This window comes from Barbus barbus (assembly GCF_936440315.1).
Source record: "Barbus barbus genome assembly, chromosome: 15".
Lineage (NCBI taxonomy): Eukaryota > Metazoa > Chordata > Actinopteri > Cypriniformes > Cyprinidae > Barbus > Barbus barbus.
Genome location: NC_136743.1, coordinates 12962491 through 12981115, shown reverse-complemented (window position 1 = coordinate 12981115; position 18625 = coordinate 12962491). Strand labels below are relative to the sequence as shown.

The 18625-nt window shown below is 42.0% G+C and overlaps 1 protein-coding gene across 2 annotated transcripts in view; it reads left to right on the top strand.

Moving 5' to 3' along the window:
• Positions 1-919: 919 nt before the first annotated feature.
• Positions 920-18625, top strand: part of LOC306881551 (E3 ubiquitin-protein ligase RNF220-like) — a gene marked incomplete at its 5' end in the record, with an annotated part of 130100 nt that continues 112394 nt past the window's right edge. For both annotated transcript variants that reach the window (XM_079435730.1, XM_079435729.1), the window contains one exon: positions 920-1568. In XM_079435730.1, the coding sequence (XP_079291856.1) occupies positions 920-1568 (649 nt within the window). The remainder of the gene's footprint in view (positions 1569-18625) is intronic.

The window sequence follows — 18625 nt, the reverse complement described above, 5'->3', positions numbered from 1 at the left end:
TTTGAACAGCAGTGTAGTTTGCTTTTATGTCCTCAAATAAGTAACATTAATCAAAATAAAAAAAAGTAATCTTTTTTATACACTTTTTAACCCCTTTTCATTAATGGTCGATGATAAAAATAAATAATTTTAATGCTGTTAAACAGAATGATTTTGATTTGTATTTGAGTGAGCGGTTTGAGCAGTACAATAATTTCTGAATTTCATGTATGTTAAATGTCCATTTAACTTGTAATAGATCACTTTCGGGTCACCCTCAAGGGATTGGCCATGATGGACAGACGCACACGCGCACAAATAGACACAGATTCGCTAAAACGCTTCTCATTAAACCCACTCACACTTTTGCCAATCAGTGAATGTTATCCTCCAGGGCTTCTTCTCAGGCTGTTTGGCTGCAGCAGGGGTCAAGGGGTGAAGTGTGGCTAATTTATTCATTCAGTCAAATTTCCTGTGCAGATGGCAGGCTGATATGATATCAGTATGAGAATCCCATCGGAGGCAGAGGACCAGGGTGTTCACACGAGCAGGGCCGTGCCTCTTATCTGATCAGCGCACTGCTCTTATCTGCCTCAGACGCCATTCTGCTCCGCAGACAGGGAGATGGAATAAGAGGCTTATATGTGATCTGAACCTCAGATCTGCAGGGGGAAACTTTCTACTTCGGAAAAGGGAAAAGTAGGCAAGAGTTTCAGAGTGTTTTTAAGTGGTTTAACTCCTCCTCTGTTCAACTTTCTTCAGGTGGAGGACCGTCGAGGATGAGCCGCCAGTGAGAGCGACCCACGATTCTGCCAGAGACAGCGCAAAAGTTTGCACCATTCTGCCCATACCGTTTACCCCGTCTCTCTTCTCTCCACCCCTCCCCCACACCCCTCTGCTCTCGCCCCTAACCCTCCCTCCACCCAGTCCAGTCTCCAAAATGGACTTGCACCGGGCGGCTTTCAAAATGGAGAGCTCCTCCTACCTGCCCAATCCGTTAGCATCCCCGGCGCTAATGGTGTTAGCATCAACGGCAGAAGCCAGCCGCGATGCCTCCATCCCCTGCCAGCAGCCTCGCCCATTCGGCGTGCCAGTTTCTGTGGAGAAGGACGTTCACCTCCCCTTCAACAATGGTTCCTACACGTTCGCCTCCATGTACCACCGGCAGGGCACTGTACCACCAGGCTTCCCCAACAGGGACTTCCCTCCTTCCCTCCTACACCTCCATCATCAGTTTGCCCCACCAAATCTGGACTGCTCCCCCATAAGCATGCTCAACCACAGCGGCGTTGGGGCCTTCCGGCCCTTCGCTTCTCCTCCGGAGGACCGTGATGGAGCGGGAGGTGGATACCAGTCCGCCTTCACCCCAGCCAAGCGGCTAAAGGGCTGCCTGGAGGCCGAGGCTTCTCCGCACCTGCGCTACTCGGACGCAGAAGGGAAAGAGTATGACTTTGGCGGTGCTCAGATCCCCTCCAGCTCGCCTAGTGCTCTCAAAGCCGTGGAAGATGCAGGGAAGAAGATCTTTGCAGTGTCAGGCCTGCTGTCAGACCGAGAAACCTCGTCCAGTCCGGAGGATCGTATTGAACGCTGTGAGTACACTCTTTTTTCTTTTTTTTTTTTTAAATGAAGTGCACTATTACTGTCCGTAACTGTGTTACAACTGTACAAATTACTAAAATACTTAAGAGTCTACTACTACTTTTAGATCACAAAATGAATTTTTTGGTTGTGTAGTGATAAGGTCCACACTTGCACACATTTGTTTGATAAATTTTGTTTTGTTTCACATATGGATTTTCTTGTTGTCTCTTTTTATGTATGCTAGCTACTCTCAGATGTGTCTCAAACATGATTAATAAACAGTTGAAGATAACAATAAACATAACCATTTAAATGAACCCAAAGAGCAATGAATATGTGTGAAGTGACGTACTGCCAAGTATGGTGACCCATACTCGGAATTCGTGCTCTGCAGTTAACCAATCCAACGTGCACACACACACAGCAGTGAACACACACACACACCGTGAACACACACCCGGAGCAGTGGGCAGCCATTTATGCTGCGGCGCCCGGGGAGCAGTTGGGGGTTCGGTGCCTTGCTCAAGGGCACCTCAGTTGCGGTATTGAGGGTGGAGAGAGCGCTGTACATTCACTCCCCCCACTTACAATCCCTGCCGGCCCGAGGCCACGACTTCCCCATGTGTGTGGGAATATATATATATATATATGGGTGTGTGTGTAACAGTGCTTAACTATAATGTAGAAAGTGTGTCCCGCTTCACAAGTCAAACTTCTTGGGAATGTTTAGAGAGTGTGCCCTACCGGTCTTACAGAGCAGATAAATTCCACAGATAAAACTCATAAATGAAATGGAAGTTTCTCTTGGGTGAGAGTGTGAGTGAATGAGTGTGTATGTGTGCGTTTGGGAGGTGAGGAAATGTGAAATGTGTGCACAGATTCATAAGACCTCTGCAGAGTGGAAGCCCTGTGGTATTACTGTAGTAATCTAAGCTGACCACTCTTACTCAAATACATTAGAAGTCCCAGTGAAAACATAGGCACACACACACACACACACACACACACAGTTCTACTAACTCTTTCTTATCTGCTTTCATTCTCAAGATATTTACTAGTGAAAAGAAGTAATTGTTTTTCTAAATAAATCTGATTTGAGAAGAATATTTGTTATGTTATGAGACACACATTGACGTAATTAATTTTAAAGTTATTATTAAAACTATTTAACAATATTTACTAAACACACAAATAATTGTATTTTTAAAAATTTAATTCAAAGATTGTAAATGCAGTTGCAGGTCTTGCTAGATGCCAACTATTTTTATTTTATTTTATTTATTTATTTTTTGTTGGTATTTGTTCTCTGTTTCTGGTAATACTTTTCTATCTTTTCTAATACTTAACTATATTAATTGACTTGAACTAAAAATAAACAATTCTTCAACAGCATTTATTAGTTTTACTTGACGTGACATTAACTAATACATTTATAAAATCAGGGGAAAGAGCGAGAGAGGGATACAGAAAGAGAGGAAGAGATGGAAGCACCCTTGATCGAACAGATGGGAGACAAGGGCGGCGAGCTGAGACTGATCCGATAAAAACAGCAGCACGCAGGCTGGGAGGAGCGTGAATGACACCCAACAAGAAACGAGAGAGCAAAGCAGGAGTGTGAGGGAGGAAGAGAGACAGACTAGAGGAAACTGTGTTCAGTATCTCATCTAGAATTTCTCCTCTGAGGGGGTCTCGTTTGAAAGCGCTCTTTAAGACATTCACCGTAGCGCTTTTGAACTGGCAGCAGCACAGGAAGCAGCGATACAGTGCCGGTCCGTTCAACTAGAAGGATTATAACACCTTCACCCTCGGCTCAGATTAAGCGCAGATAGCGGCTCTCGAGGGCCAATCCAGGTATAATCCAAGTCCCTCAATGGACTGTAATCTGACATTCATACTATCAGATAAGAGCAACGGCTTCTCTTGCTGAAATGAGAGGGCATTAGGGTGGTGGAAGGGATAGGAAAGCCTCAGCCTTCTCTCTGTGGAGAAAAAACAGTGAGAGAGTTTTAAAATACAATGATTTGGAGAGTGGGAGACAGTTTTGCCTTTTCACTCTCTGCCTCTCTCCTTCTCCTCCTCTCTTTTGAAGCTGAATCTAATTAGATTAAACCTTAGGCCCACCAAGGGCTCTAATGCAATTGAATTTCCAGCAGTGTTGTAGAAGAGACTTAAATTGGGTTCCCCTTGACTGGCTACCGTGCTACTGGCTGTCACTTCAGGAGCCATGTCCTCTCTCTGGGCATTAAGCCCCAAATCTGCACTGTACTGCAGCCGGTGTGATTCTCAGCCTCTACGCTAGTGAGCAGGAATAAGATACAGTCCTATCATGACAATTCCTGCAGATAGAGTTCCTCAAGAATTACAACATGTCACAGCTTCACAGTATGACATTTTAATTATTTTTGACATGTGAATGGAATGTGTCCCTTATAAAAAAAATGTTTTTAACCATATTTCTCACTAATTTACATTTGAAAGTACTGTATAGTATTGCAGTGATTGTTTTATATTATTGCCAGTGCCTCTATATATACACACAAATAACATCTGGTAACTTTGTTTCTTGTATATATCATTTATAATATAAAATGTAAAAAAAAAAAAAATCTGAACAACAAAAATTACAATTTAGTTTATATATTAGTGCTGTCAAATGATTAATCAAATTCAAAATAAAAGTTTTTGTTTGCATAATATATGTATGTGTACTGTGTATATTTATTATGTATATATAAATACACACACATACAGTATATATTTTGAAAATATTTACATGTATATACATTTATATATTTATAGTCTTGTATTTTATAATATATATAAATATATTTAATATATAGACATAACATATTTTTCTTAAATATATACATGCATGTGTTTGTATTTATATGTACATTATAAATATACACAGTATACACATATATTATGTAAACAAAAACTTTTATTTTGGATGTGATTAATTGTTTGACAGCACTAATAAATATATTTATATATATATATATAAATATTAATGTATTTCAATTACATTTGAAATTACTATATTGCATTTGCATGATTGTTTTACATATACTATTGCCAAAGTAGCTATTTATACACACAAATATTTTTCCCTGTGACCCTGTTTTGTGTGTTTGTATAGAATGTGTGTTACATTATTTTTTTAAATTAATATTTAAATTTTCCTTAAATTGTACAATTATATCAAATATAATATATTAAAAAATAATTAAATATTAAAAAATAATTATTATAGTCCAATGGGTCATGTAGTTTAATATTAACGGGATCATTATTATTATAATTCATTATTATGAATGACTAACTGTGTTATTTTGGCAGAAATTAGTCACTATGGAATTTTGTCTCTAGCATTTAATGTGTTCATTTCCCAGTGTGAATGTGTTACATCTGGAGCATGTTTGTTTGCCTTCTTCCTGCACACATTAGCACGGCAGAGCCGAACAGTGAACCTGACCCAGGACAGCTATCCCAGCTTCACATCCAGAGGGAAAATGTATGTGTGTGATAAACAGAGAGACTGATATAGTGTAACCTGCTTCCAAACTCAGTGTGAGTCACAGAAAAAATAAGACATGAGACGTAGTCTTAGAAAGAGAGAAGGCGAGGACTGAGGGAGAGCGAGATGAAAGAAAGATAAAAAATAATAAAAGGCAGGGGATGAGCAATCAGCAGCGCCGTGAGCTGAAACGCAGACTGCAGCTGCCTTCCTGAGCAGCTGAAATAAAAGGGAAAAAATCCTTAAGACAACAGAGCGCAGCCACACGGGCTTCCTTCCTGACGTGACCAGCCCGTGAGCCGTGTGGGCCTGTCTCCATAAATCCCCACTGATTTACGGGGAACCGGGCGACTGGCAGCTCCGTGCTTAACCCCCACCACCCCAGTAGCGAGCCGCTGGCCGCCTGTCCTTCCCCGTGGAGCTTCCACACACTCATTCTGAACTTCAAATGATTTCAGCTTGGGTCGATATATAGCACAGATTATAGCACACATCAATACATGTTAAAATATTCTCCCATGTCCTCCCGAACACGTCAGAGCGTCATTCACGAGGATATATTGTTACAGAGGCAAACCTGGCGGGGACTCGTCCTCTAATTTACACGGCTCCTGAGCAGTAGCGCCGAGATGCATTGTGTTAGCAAGCATAGTTATTTTTGCATTGCTTCTCCCTGTCGCTCTCTGGCTTTGTAGTTACCAGTCAGCCACTGGGTTTGAGCCTTTAATTATTTGCTGGTGCTCTTTCTCTGTCTCTTTTTCATTCTCCTGCTCTCTCTTTCTCCTGACTCCCTACTCTGTCTGCGTGATTGATTCTTGTTTTCATGTTTTTCGATTGGGCTGCACAGATCTGCCAGAGTGTGTAGTTATTCCGCCGTCTTTTCCCTTTCAAAAGCTCTGAAGAGCAGTGTGCACTGACAGCTGTTAAAACACACAGTTGTTGTTTTTTTACCTCTTTTTTTGTCAGAGCAGATGTCAGTGGCATGTTTGTGTGTGTGTTTTTCTTCCGGATGTATTGAAAACTTTGGGGAACAGTTGCAGCAGAAGTGGAAAATGCGCCAGGATACATCATAATAATGGAAATCTGTTATTACCAAACAATGAAAAATGGTTGGAGTTGGAGAGAAATGTTTTAAGGCTTCATTTTTCTCAAGCCGGCACTATTGTTGCTCGTCTCCGGCAGGTGAAGAGTTAAGGAGATCAACATTGTCATCCCAGCAAAAATCCCCCCTCCCTCGGTCTCTCCCTCCCTACCTCCCTCATCTGTCCTCCTGCTCTGGTTCCTGCTCCCTCCCTCTCTCTGTCACGGTCTAGTGGCGAGGTTAAGTTTAGTAAGAGTGTTCTAATAATTAGGCTGCAGAGCGGCCGCTCATCTGTGCTTACCCAGATGTTAAAAGGCTTGTCCTCTCATGTTGCCTCCCTGTCGGTGCCCCCTCCACCCTTCATCCATCCCTCCCTTCCAGCTTCTCCCTCTCTCTTTCTCTATCCTCAGTCTCTCTTGCTCTTGCCGCCACCTTGGAGATCTTTCTTTCTATCAATATATGTCTATCCATCTATGTCTTTCCATCTATGTCTTTCCGTCTATCTATCTATCTATCTATCTATCTATCTATCTATCTATCTATCTATCTATCTATCTATCTATCTATCTATCTATCTATCTATCTATCTATCTATCTATCTATCTATCTATCTATCTATCTATCTATCTATCTATCGTACATTCGTTCTAGCATTGTAGCATTCTAGCTACCTATCATTCTATCTATTCATCCTTCTATCTATCATTCTGTCTCTCTGTATCTTCACAATTGCTTAACAGAGCAATAAAACTGGGCGGTTTTATAACAAACATTTGTTTGCAACCAACCTTAGGGGATTTAGCTTTCATCTCTATTTGAAACTCTGCCTCTCAGAGGCATTTGAGAGTGATGAGAATTACTTTATTGCAGATCAGAAGAGCAAAGTGTGTGATCCGTTTTGTTTTCTCCTCTGGTTACTCTTGGCAAAAGACAGCAGGTGTCAGTGCAGCAGGCCATGGTCTCACCGCTCTGTGCGGTGTGACGGAGTGCCGGGCCGAGCCATTGTTGCAGCATGATGCAGATCAAGGATTAGCGCTTCCTGCCTGAGCTTTGTTGGCAGGCCCACTTGAATTGGACACAGACTGGTGTGTGCGGACCGCTGGAGCCACTGTTAGGGAAATGAACAGGGGAAATGAGATGAGAGCATGCATCCTCTGCAGACAAACAGCTGGGATCAGAGTGAATTGACGTAGAACGTGAAGGTCTTACACCGCAGCACAATCCTCATGAATATACAGTAGCTTACAAACATACTTGTTTGTTATGAAATTGCATATTACTTGTGATTTATTTATGGTTTAAAAGATTGTTAGTATGCATCGTGATTTAAATTATTTCCATTCATAGATTCAAGCTCTTGGCAAATGTTTACATGCAGCTGTATGGAGGTTCTTTCAAGCACACACATGCACCCAGGATTTAGGTCAGGCTTGTTCCCATGGCCTGGATGTGGGCCTTGTGGTGATGCCGAAAGCGGTCCGCTGAGTCCTGTAGAACCGCACAGCTGGCATCAGTATCCGTTCTGCTCATGCACCCGGGGTCAGGGAGCCGGTCATGGTACCACAGCGGGCCGTCCGTCAACCCTGAGTTTAGTTCCGGGCCACCGGCAACCAGGAACAGCCCTTAGATCAGGCTCAAACTCCCCTCCTCCCCATCCTGGACTAATGCAGATGTGCTGAAAAGCCCTGTCCCCCTGAGTCCCTTAAAGAGGTAGGGGATGAAACTTCACTCTCGCTAACAGGTTCACCACCCAGAGCACAGCAGACCCATTCGCAACCACCACCTCTTTATCCTTCTCTCTCTTTTCCTTCACCCCTCCTCGCTGTTTCCCCCAGTAATCTAATCTCCTCTTCGTGTGCGGGTGCAGTCTTCTGTGACAGACTTGTTTCCAAAAAGCCGGCTTGGCTAAAGGACACACATATTATATATATTTATTGCATCCCTTAAATGTGAATTATTGAACACGAGTGATTACTGAGCAGGATGCGTTGGGGGGCTTTTTGGGAGTTTCAGATGACTGTCGCGGATTAAAACAACAGCATCTAGAGCGACATCTTGCATGAGAAATGTCTTTAATGTAAGCTGGGCTTTCTTCCGAACATTAGCATTAGCTAGAGGTGCTCCATAAGCCCTTACACCTGTAGCAGTTTGTAGCTTGTTTTCGGGTGCTAACAAAGCTTCCAGCTCTGCTTTATTGCTTCTGAGAGGGCTGCGTGTGTGTGATCATTGCTCATTACCAGTTGGTGAGACCTGAGGCGGAAAGGCGGCTCAGGAGAATCTGCATGGAGACACGCACACTCCTCCAGAATGCCAATAGCCCACGCACATTAGAAAGTGTTGCCATTTTGTACCTTCTTCCCGTCACTCTCTGTCCAGGCGCTCGTAGGGGCCTGATTAATTATTTAGCAGCATGTATCATCTATTTACCTTAGTAATCCATCTGTCAGCACGCCTATTGATCCAATCCTGCATTCTAATTGTGCATCCTCTCGCAGCAGCTAGCTCATATTTAAATTCAATGCCTGTCACTGCGCCTGACTGTCTGTGCGCTGTCGACTTTCGCGTCTATCGCTGCGGTTGTGTTTCAGAGACCGTGTTAAACTACAGCTGTGCTGGAGAAAGTGAGAGTGTATCTTTCACCCCTCTCAGGTGTGACCGCATTGTTGTTTTTGAAGTGACACGTGGAAGGGGGTTTTTATTTGGAAAGACGTGGTCAGGAACGAAAGAGATGTGGGAGGAATGTGAGAAGAAATCATGAAACAAATATATGTCTTTGATCACACTGTCCATTTAGTCCCCCTTAGTTTCATTCCTATTTCCTCTTTTTTCTTTGGTGTCTGTAACCTAGAACAGCTGCTACCTCACTGCACAGTCTATCTATCTATCTATCTATCTATCTATCTATCTATCTATCTATCTATCTATCTATCTATCTATCTATCTATCTATCTATCTATCTATCTATCTATCTATCTATCTATCTATCTATCTATCTATCGTCTTAGAAACTATCATTAGTCTGAAATTTAAGTAAATTTACTAATGTCAAGTCATCAAGACACCATTTTTATTTGTTCTACCAAATGCCATATTGCATGAACAGGATTGTGGGATGTCACAGACAGTGAAGTTGCCTTGTTGTCCTCCCGCCTCTGTTTACTGCTTGCAAAGGTTGCAATTTTCATTTTTCGGACCGCGTTAGTCTTACCTGGTCTCTCCTTCTCTAGCGCTTTCACTTTCTTCCCCCTCTCGTTCTCTGTGGGTGGTTGTGTGGTGGCAGTAGGGGCTTGTTTGTTGTGGTGACAGGGAGGCGGCCCACTGATAAGAGCACCGTGGCAGCTGGTAGCCATGGCGGTGTGCGGTTAGTGAAAGGGCCAGAGTGCGGGGCGGTCAGGAAGCTGAAACGCTCCTGCAGTTGTCAGGCTGGTCTGTCTGGCCAAGCCCATGAAGCTGGGCTTTTACATGCCAATAAAGAGGGCCGTTTTGGGGGTGGGCTGGTAGCCAGGCAGCCTGGGAGAAAACAGTTAAAATAGGCACTTAAGAACTCCCTCCCCCCTCTCCTATCACGATAGGTTACACCGTCGTTCTCAGTTGTGTTCTAACAAGGCTTTTGACATAATTTAATACAGTAGCCCTGAGTAGATAAGCGTTCCGTGTGCCAGCCACTATGCGTCTGAGAATTCTGGCTGTGTGCGCATGCAGGAACTGTATGTGTGTGTGTTTTATTAATTTGTGTGTATGCTAATTCTGCGTGTGTGTGTGTCCACACGCTCACTGCCAGCTGGACGTGTGTGAGCTTATATCCTTTCTTTGATGGCCCACTCCTCTTCAGGGCTAATCAGAACAGATGCACGAGCGCCCAGCATGAGTGATCGTGCAAATGCAGCAATCAGTAAACACTCGCTGAGTTAATGACACCAATCAATGGCCTTTTAAAACAGCTATTTGATAATTGCAATCATCAATGCCTCCTGTAGTATACATTACAAATGGGCCTCTCCTCTTCTTCTCCACTCCCTCCCTCCCTCTTTCTCTGTCTCTCTTTCCTTCTTCCTTTTTTACTCTTCCTTTCATTTTGTGATCATGGATCCATGGTCATATTATCCTATCACCCAGTGCGGTGCTGTAATTGAACCACATGCATCTCAGGCTATCATTGAACCAGCGTTGTTAGCATTGTAGCACACTTATTTCAGAATTGTTTTTATTATTTTATTGAAAATAATTGAAAACACCCAAATATAAAAAAAAGTTGTAAGAGTTTTAAATACAAAAAACACATTTAATTGATTGACCCACATGTTCTTTGAGACCACTTAAGACCAAGCCCTAATGGCTTAAAATATGAAAAATAAGCAAGTACCTATTCAAGGTTGATACTTGTTTTTTTTTTAAACAAATGTTCAACTTGATAATGCTTTAAACATGCTCCAATGAAAATTTGAATCATTTTTAATAAATAAAAATAAAATATTTTATAAATATTTAAAATATTTCAGACATAAAACATCTTTTAACATAAATCTTAAAATATTTAAGACATAAAACTTGAATTAATGCAGTGCATATTCCATAAAATATGTGTTGTGCAAGTCTAAACATATTATAGCTTAATTCTTAAAAAATAAAAAGTAAATAAATAAAAAGCTTCAATAATTTTTGTTACTTGACCAGGTTAGATGAATGTGTTAAAACAATGTAAAGAGAAAATAAGAGGTTATTTTTTATCATTTGAGTCTCAAACAAAAAGCAAGTCTCAACAGAGGCTGAGCGTTAAAAAAACAAGATTTTGCAATCAACAAGGCTGAAGCAATCCTCAATTTAATCGTATTTCGTAGAAGGGATATTGATTTATTCGCTTTTCATTACTGTTCTTTGTTCCTTTTTGTGTCCACTCAGTGTGAGCAATACAGTATCGGACAGAGAAGACACAACGGTTATGAGTGATCTCATGTGCCGAGTGCTCTTCCTGTCTGTGTTTTCTGCAAGTCGAGAGCGAGTTTATTTTTGTGACACATCAAAGAACATGGATGCTCTTTGACCACGTCTCCTCCCAGGGGGTCAAAAATCTTCTTAAGCAGAGACCCCCTCCACTTCACCCCTATCAAATCCCATAACTGCCCCCCTTCGGTCGGCCATTTTCAGGCCGCGGCTGTGCGCCTGCAGGCCCGAGACCCCAACAATTTCAGCACTGCAGAGCTGAAAATTGTCGCAATTGAAAATGGAACGTAAAAGTGGCTAATCTGAACTCCCTCTATATCGAGCCCCCCCTTCTTGTGTATATGTGTGCTTTTGTGAGTTAAGCTGCGATTCACACCTGCTGCTGTGTAATCCTGTAGTCATGTTGGCCCCTGGCTTCTGTGCTTGCGCGGCTCTGCGGGTGCCATTTGTATACGGGCTGTCTAATACCACATCCCCACGGCAGAATGCACGGCATCCGCCTCTGGGGAAACGTGGGTGGAGGGGGGGCACAGTCGAGCCAACGAATGGGGTCTGGAGGAGGAGGGGGTGGGCTTAGAGAGCAAAAGAGAGCAAATCTGTCACTTTTCCCAAAGCAGTCACCCCTGTGACCTCCATTCAAAGATATATTGATTTTCCAGTGCTCTGTCTAACAAGCGGCAGGCTGAGTGGGGTTTAGTGATAGTGGTCGTATGGCTTGGACACAGCGTGATGCTCTCTTCTAGAAGTTAAACACATCTCCTTTCTGTCCTTTTTGTGGGGACATCAAACAGGTGCAAATAATCAAAAGGCACCGGCTCTCCTTCTGCTCCTCCTTTGCAGATCTCTCCATATGAGACCATTTTTCTGCACACATATGACAGCGTGTTTGCTCCTCGTGTGGGGCCTTTTGCTTAAACTTTGCTCCTTTTTTTTGGGCCTGCGTGTGTGTCCAGTTTGCTTTGTGGGGCTTAGGAGGGCTCATGCAGGCCCTCCATGCATGACTCCTTTAACTTTTTGTTTACTGGTCTCCTATGATACACACAGAGTCTGGCGAGATGCAAAGATCTGTGGAGCAGAGAGGAGGGAAACAAAGCGAGCATGTACAAACAAACAGTATCGGGGGAGAACGGCCTACGCATCTCAGAGCGTGTCTATCCTTCAGTACATCAGCCTAAGCCTTGAGAGAGAGAAAAGTAGACGGGAGGAAAGAGAAGACGGCTGCGTTCACACAGCAGTAGAATTCCGATGTCACTCCAGTTTCCTATTTATGTTTATGTTAACACACTGTTTGTTTATAAATCTTTTTTTTTTTTTTTTACTGAATATGGCACATTTAAGTCTTCATGGCTAAAAAAATATATTTAAAATGTATAAAATTAAATATACTTTAAAAATTATTATAAATAAAATTTAATCCTGATAATGCTTTAAGTGTGCTCTGTGAAAATTGTAGATTTTAAATAGTGTTTTATATCTTTTATATCCTTGAAACATTTGATTTGACATATTTGTATGAAATAACATGTTAGTTGTTGTAGTTGTATTGTTACATATGTTTCATAAGAACAGAAAAGGACTTAATTTAATCATTCTTACAGACCGTATTAAAGCTTCCTCTGAAAGTTGTTGAATGAGTAGGCCAATCTGAGAATCACATCTGCTTATAAATGACCATGTGAACATAGCCAAAGGGAAACAGAAAGAATGAGAGAAATAGAGTGAACGGGTTTACTTGCAGCACCAGAGAAGAGAGGCTTGTTTTTGAGACAAGACTGTTTGTTCAGTCAGGCTTCAACAAACCTGCCACCAATGGCTTGCCGAGCTGGGGTGAACACAGAGGAATGTTTCACTTCGTTTTCTCAGACGTGTTTGTATTTTACGGAATGATGCACAAAGAAATACAAGATTTGTTTTTTGCCTCGCCAGAAAGCCAGTTTTATTTTTCTTCTTGTTTTTTTTCCCTTGATAGATTTTCAGGCAATCTGTTCCAAACTGTTACGACTCCAGCTGAATTCTCATAATGACAGCGCAAGGCTGTTAGCATCAGCAGCGGATGTAGACGGTGGCATATACAGTGTGAATAGCAGAAGGGCCTGTAAAGTGAAGGTTTTAAAACTGCCTGTCTTTGCAGCAATGTCACAGTAACAACTGGAGAGATGTTATGAGCCCGCTCCAGTGGCAGGTGTCTGGGGAAAAACGGCCTCACGCAGAAACCTGGTGTTATATCCGTGGTAACAGGGCAATTGGCGGGGTCGGGGCAGACGCCCTGGTGGGCCGGGACGTCTGTGTTCCTTAGGCAGATTGCATGGTGAGAAATGCTTTGGTAGGGTTCTGGGTTTGCTGTGTGCTGTAATGGCAGGGCATGGAGCACAGGGAGAGGTTTACCTGTGGCTGTGAGAACAGCACTGACATGACCCTCACCCCAAGCAACATGCTGCCGAAAGGTGTTGAAAGGGGTTACACAAAAAGTAAAAATCATGAAAAAGAAAAATGGTTAATAAACTATTTGCCCTACAAATGTATTTTGTGAGGTTTCAACTTTATTGAAATAAGAGTAAAATTAATGTCAGGTTGGAGTCATGGCTTAGTTGTTTAGGGTGCTCATTTGAGTTATGTGAGTTTGAATGTGGCTTTCAACAACTGCCAATCTTCCACCATCATTTCCTGCCATCCTGCTAGCTTTCTACTTTCCATACGGTCTAGAAACACTGCAATGAAATAAAATAAATAGCAATGTGTTTGTGTGTGTATACAGTATATATATACTGTATATATATATATATTTTATAATGAGTTATATACCATACTTATTATATTAGGGCTGGGCAAGTTAACGTGTTATTAATGTGTTAATGCATTAATTGATTAACGCCGACAATTATTGTATCACGCATTAATGCAGTTTTTTATTATTATGAAAGTCCATTGCTCACTGGCTCTGAATACACATACAGACAAACCATGGGCCACAGGAGGATGGGATGTTGATCAGTACTGGCTTGGGATGGGTGTTATCACGCGTCTCAACCAATAAGAACATTTGGGGTGGGCCTAAGACTGCAACAGCTAAGCATCAACATTCACAAACCACTGTTCACTGTTATTTTTAACAGAAAAGAATACAACGTGCTCATAATCACGACTTCATAAGTGGGAAATAGGAAGTTTCCGATAGCAATTGAAGACAGCAGAGAAGCGCTCTCACTCAGCACAGTGGAGTGCATCGTTTTGTTAACTTTGTGGTTTATTATTTTGAGTCGTTTGGGACGCGGTAACATACGGCCCTCTCACAATATATTGCTTTACAGATCACTTTTGCCGCTCAGAAATGTTCACGCAGTCATGCTGCATGTAGCATATCAGATGTTCCGCGCACTGGCGCGGTTAGCGCTCACACATGTGTACCGTGCCTGAGCCCAACTGAACCGTGCTCTGGCCCACCTCTTCCAACCGAGCTAGGCTAAACGAATCGCACCCGAGAGCGGCACGGAGCGGTCACACTAGTCAAACGAACCGGACTTTGGGGATCAAACACGCTCGGGCATGGTTAAGATTGCCTAGTGAGAGTACACCCTTCTCCCGCATCCCGCACATATGAGTCTCTACCTGCCTGCACTCGCCCATTAAGTGTTGTCCCGTGCCGCACTCTGTTGCGTTGGGTCCCATGGGAGTGCAGGTCTTTACTCCGAAGGTGCCTGTTATAATGTTATAATCGAGGCTCTGAGCATAACTTGTTTTTCTATATGAAACTATAAAATATTTTCTATAACATTAATGCCCTGGCAGTGGCAAATAGCTTTGGTTTTATATTTAACTTGATTACATTAATGTTATAAGTTTACAAGAAATATTTTAACTGCTATTATCTATTAAGGAATACTGCTGTAAAAAAGCACCTTATTTGATTAAAGTGTTTGCAAACCAAATGTGATTGCACTTTTGTTCATATAATAGTACTTTTAAATGAAAAAAGTGCACAATACACTACTTTTGAATTCATTATTGAATTTTGTGCGTAACAATGCGATTAATCTCAGAAAATTATGTGATTAATCGCGATTAAAAATTTTAATCGTTGCCCAGCATATATATATATATATATATATATACAGGTCCTTCTCAAAAAATTAGCATATTGTGATAAAGTTCATTATTTTTTGTAATGTACTGATAAACATTAGACTTTCATATATTTTAGATTCATTACAACACAACTGAAGTAGTTCAAGCCTTTTATTGTTTTAATATTGATGATTTTGGCATACAGCTCATGAAAACCCAAAATTCCTATCTCAAAAAATTAGCATATCATGAAAAGGTTCTCTAAACGAGCTATTAACCTAATCATCTGAATCAACTAATTAACTCTAAACACCTGCAAAAGATTCCTGAGGCTTTTAAAAACTCCCAGCCTGGTTCATTACTCAAAACCGCAATCATGGGTAAGACTGCCAACCTGACTGCTGTCTAGAAGGCCATCATTGACACCCTCAACAAGAGGGTAAGACACAGAAAGAAATTTCTGAACGAATAGGCTGTTCCCAGAGTGCTGTATCAAGGCACCTCAGTGGGAAGTCTGTGGGAAGGAAAAAGTGTGGCAGAAAACGCAGCACAACGAGAAGAGGTGACCGGACCCTGAGGAAGATTGTGGAGAAGGACCGATTCCAGACCTTGGGGGACCTGCGGAAGCAGTGGACTGAGTCTGGAGTAGAAACATCCAGAGCCACCGTGTACAGGCGTGTGCAGGAAATGGGCTACAGGTGCCGCATTCCCCAGGTCAAGCCACTTTTGAACCAGAAACAGCGGCAGAAGCGCCTGACCTGGGCTACAGAGAAGCAGCACTGGACTGTTGCTCAGTGGTCCAAAGTACTTTTTTCGGATGAAAGCAAATTTTGCATGTCATTCGGAAATCAAGGTGCCAGAGTCTGGAGGAAGACTGGGGAGAGGGAAATGTCAAAATGCCTGAAGTCCAGTGTCAAGTACCCACAGTCAGTGATGGTCTGGGGTGCCACGTCAGCTGCTGGTGTTGGTCCACTGTTTTATCAAGGGCAGGGTCAATGCAGCTAGCTATCAGGAGATTTTGGAGCACTTCATGCTTCCATCTGCTGAAAAGCTTTATGGAGATGAAGATTTAATTTTTCAGCACGACCTGGCACCTGCTCACAGTGCCAAAACCACTGGTAAATGGTTTACTGACCATGGTATTACTGTGCTCAATTGGCCTGCCAACTCTCCTGACCTGAACCCCATAGAGAATCTGTGGGATATTGTGAAGAGAAAGTTGAGAGACGCAAGACCCAACACTCTGGATGAGCTTAAGGCCGCTATCGAAGCATCCTGGGCCTCCATAACACCTCAGCAGTGCCACAGGCTGATTGCCTCCATGCCACGCCGCATTGAAGCAGCCATTTCTGCAAAAGGATTCCCGACCAAGTATTGAGTGCATAAATGAACATAATTATTTGAAGGTTGACTTTTTTTGTATTAAAAACACTTTTCTTTTATTGGTCGGATGAAATATGCAAATTGTTTGAGATAGGAATTTTGGGTTTTCATGAGCTGTATGCCAAAATCATCAATATTAAAACAATAAAAGGCTTGAACTACTTCAGTTGTGTTGTAATGAATCTAAAATATATGAAAGTCTAATGTTTATCAGTACATTACAGAAAATAATGAACTTTATCACAATATGCTAATTTTTTGAGAAGGACCTGTATATATATATATATATCTCATATAATCTGTATGTAAGAATAGTAGTGTAGTGTAGTGAGTGTAAATTGTAGTGAGTGTAAATTTTTAAGCTTTCAGTGAGTATGTGTAGAAATGTGTGTTAGTGTGTCCACCTTCGAGGGTCTTTTCTAGCCCTTATACCTGATGTAGCACACTCTGCTGCTGTTTTAATAATATTCTGTCGATACAGCGACGTGATGAGCCGGCTGTCTGGTTTGGGCTGTTCTACATCCATCATCCCCGCTTCCAGCCTCTACCCGTCAATATCGGGGCCCAATGCTAATGGTGGCATTTAACCAGCGAGCCTGACAAATTAACCACTGCCCGTCTACAAGGGTTAAATATTCATCATCCCAGCTTTAACCAGTCCTAGCCCCCCTCACTGTGCACCTTCGGAGCGGTCACACAAGCACAGAGCTCTCAGCACTACATCACTCACATTTGCCCTGAACAAGACCCAGAGCACCAGCAGGGAACTGAGGTTAAACATACTGTCCTCTTATGGCCAGGAGCTGTGAAAAATGGTGACAGTCCTCTTATTTATATTATTTTTTTAAGCCTGCTACATTCGTACCGACGAGTGGACAGGCAAGACGTGTACATATGCTCCACACCGCATATCCTTCGTGTTCTCTGAAGCTTGCACCCTTATGTTGGGGGTTTGTTACAATCAAAGCATCCCATCACCCTATACCTCTCCGGCCAGCCTCACACAACAGCTTGTGGTGTGTATGTGCATCTGTCTGTCTGTGTGAGTATATATGTGTGTGCAAAGCATGAAAGAGTCCCGGGTTTCTACTGTCCACCCCTCCCCTCCACTGATCCTTATGTCTCCCCCCCCTTTTTCTGTGTCTCTTATTCAGCCTGTCCATCAGTGGCCTCATAAATAATTCATTGCACTCTCCCTGATGTCTTGTCACCTTCCCTTCTCATTCGCCACCTTGGCTCCCTTCTCTCACTTCCCCTGTGCTGTCCTCAGTGTAGTGGAACACCCCGGGAGCCAGCGAGGCCCGGACCACACACACCCTCTCTCTGTCTCTCTCTTTTCTCATCCCTGGCTCCTCCTTCTTCCCCTGTCCCAGTCAGTGGTCATTCAATCAGAAATGGCTTCCTTTAGTGTGCTCCATTTGTGGGTAGCATTTGTAGCCCAACAATTAATAGCATCTCCTTTTAGACGGTCTTCTTCCTTTAAGATTCATGCACTCTGTACTGAGGCTTTGACTCAACACTGAGAAATAGTATTAGAGCCCTTTGTTTATACGTTATATGTCATTATGCCTTTTTCTATTTACATATTATAAATTTGTGTTGTGGTTTTAGCACCTAACAATTCATAACTTTTTTGTTGTTATATATTTGTATCAAACTACCATTAAAAATAGTTTTGTTTTGTTTTTTCCTAAAAAAGAAGTGCTTTTTTTCACCAAGGCTGCATTTTTTTGATCAAAAAATAAAATAAATAAATTGTGAAATATTACTACAATTTAAAATAATAACCTGTTGTCATATATTTTAACATGTAATTTATTCCTGTGATGGCAAAGCCGAATTTTCTGCAGCCATTACTTCAGTCGTCAGTGTCACATGATCATTCAGAAATCATTCTAATATGCTGATTTGGAGCTCAAGAAACATTTCTTATTATGATTTTTGAAAACACTTTTTTTTTTCTTTGAGGAATAGAAATGTAAAAACCCAGCATTTATTTAAAAAAAATCTAAACTTTTGTGACATTATAAATGTATTTCCTGTCATTTCCTCATCAGTTGTTTATTTATCAATATAAAAAT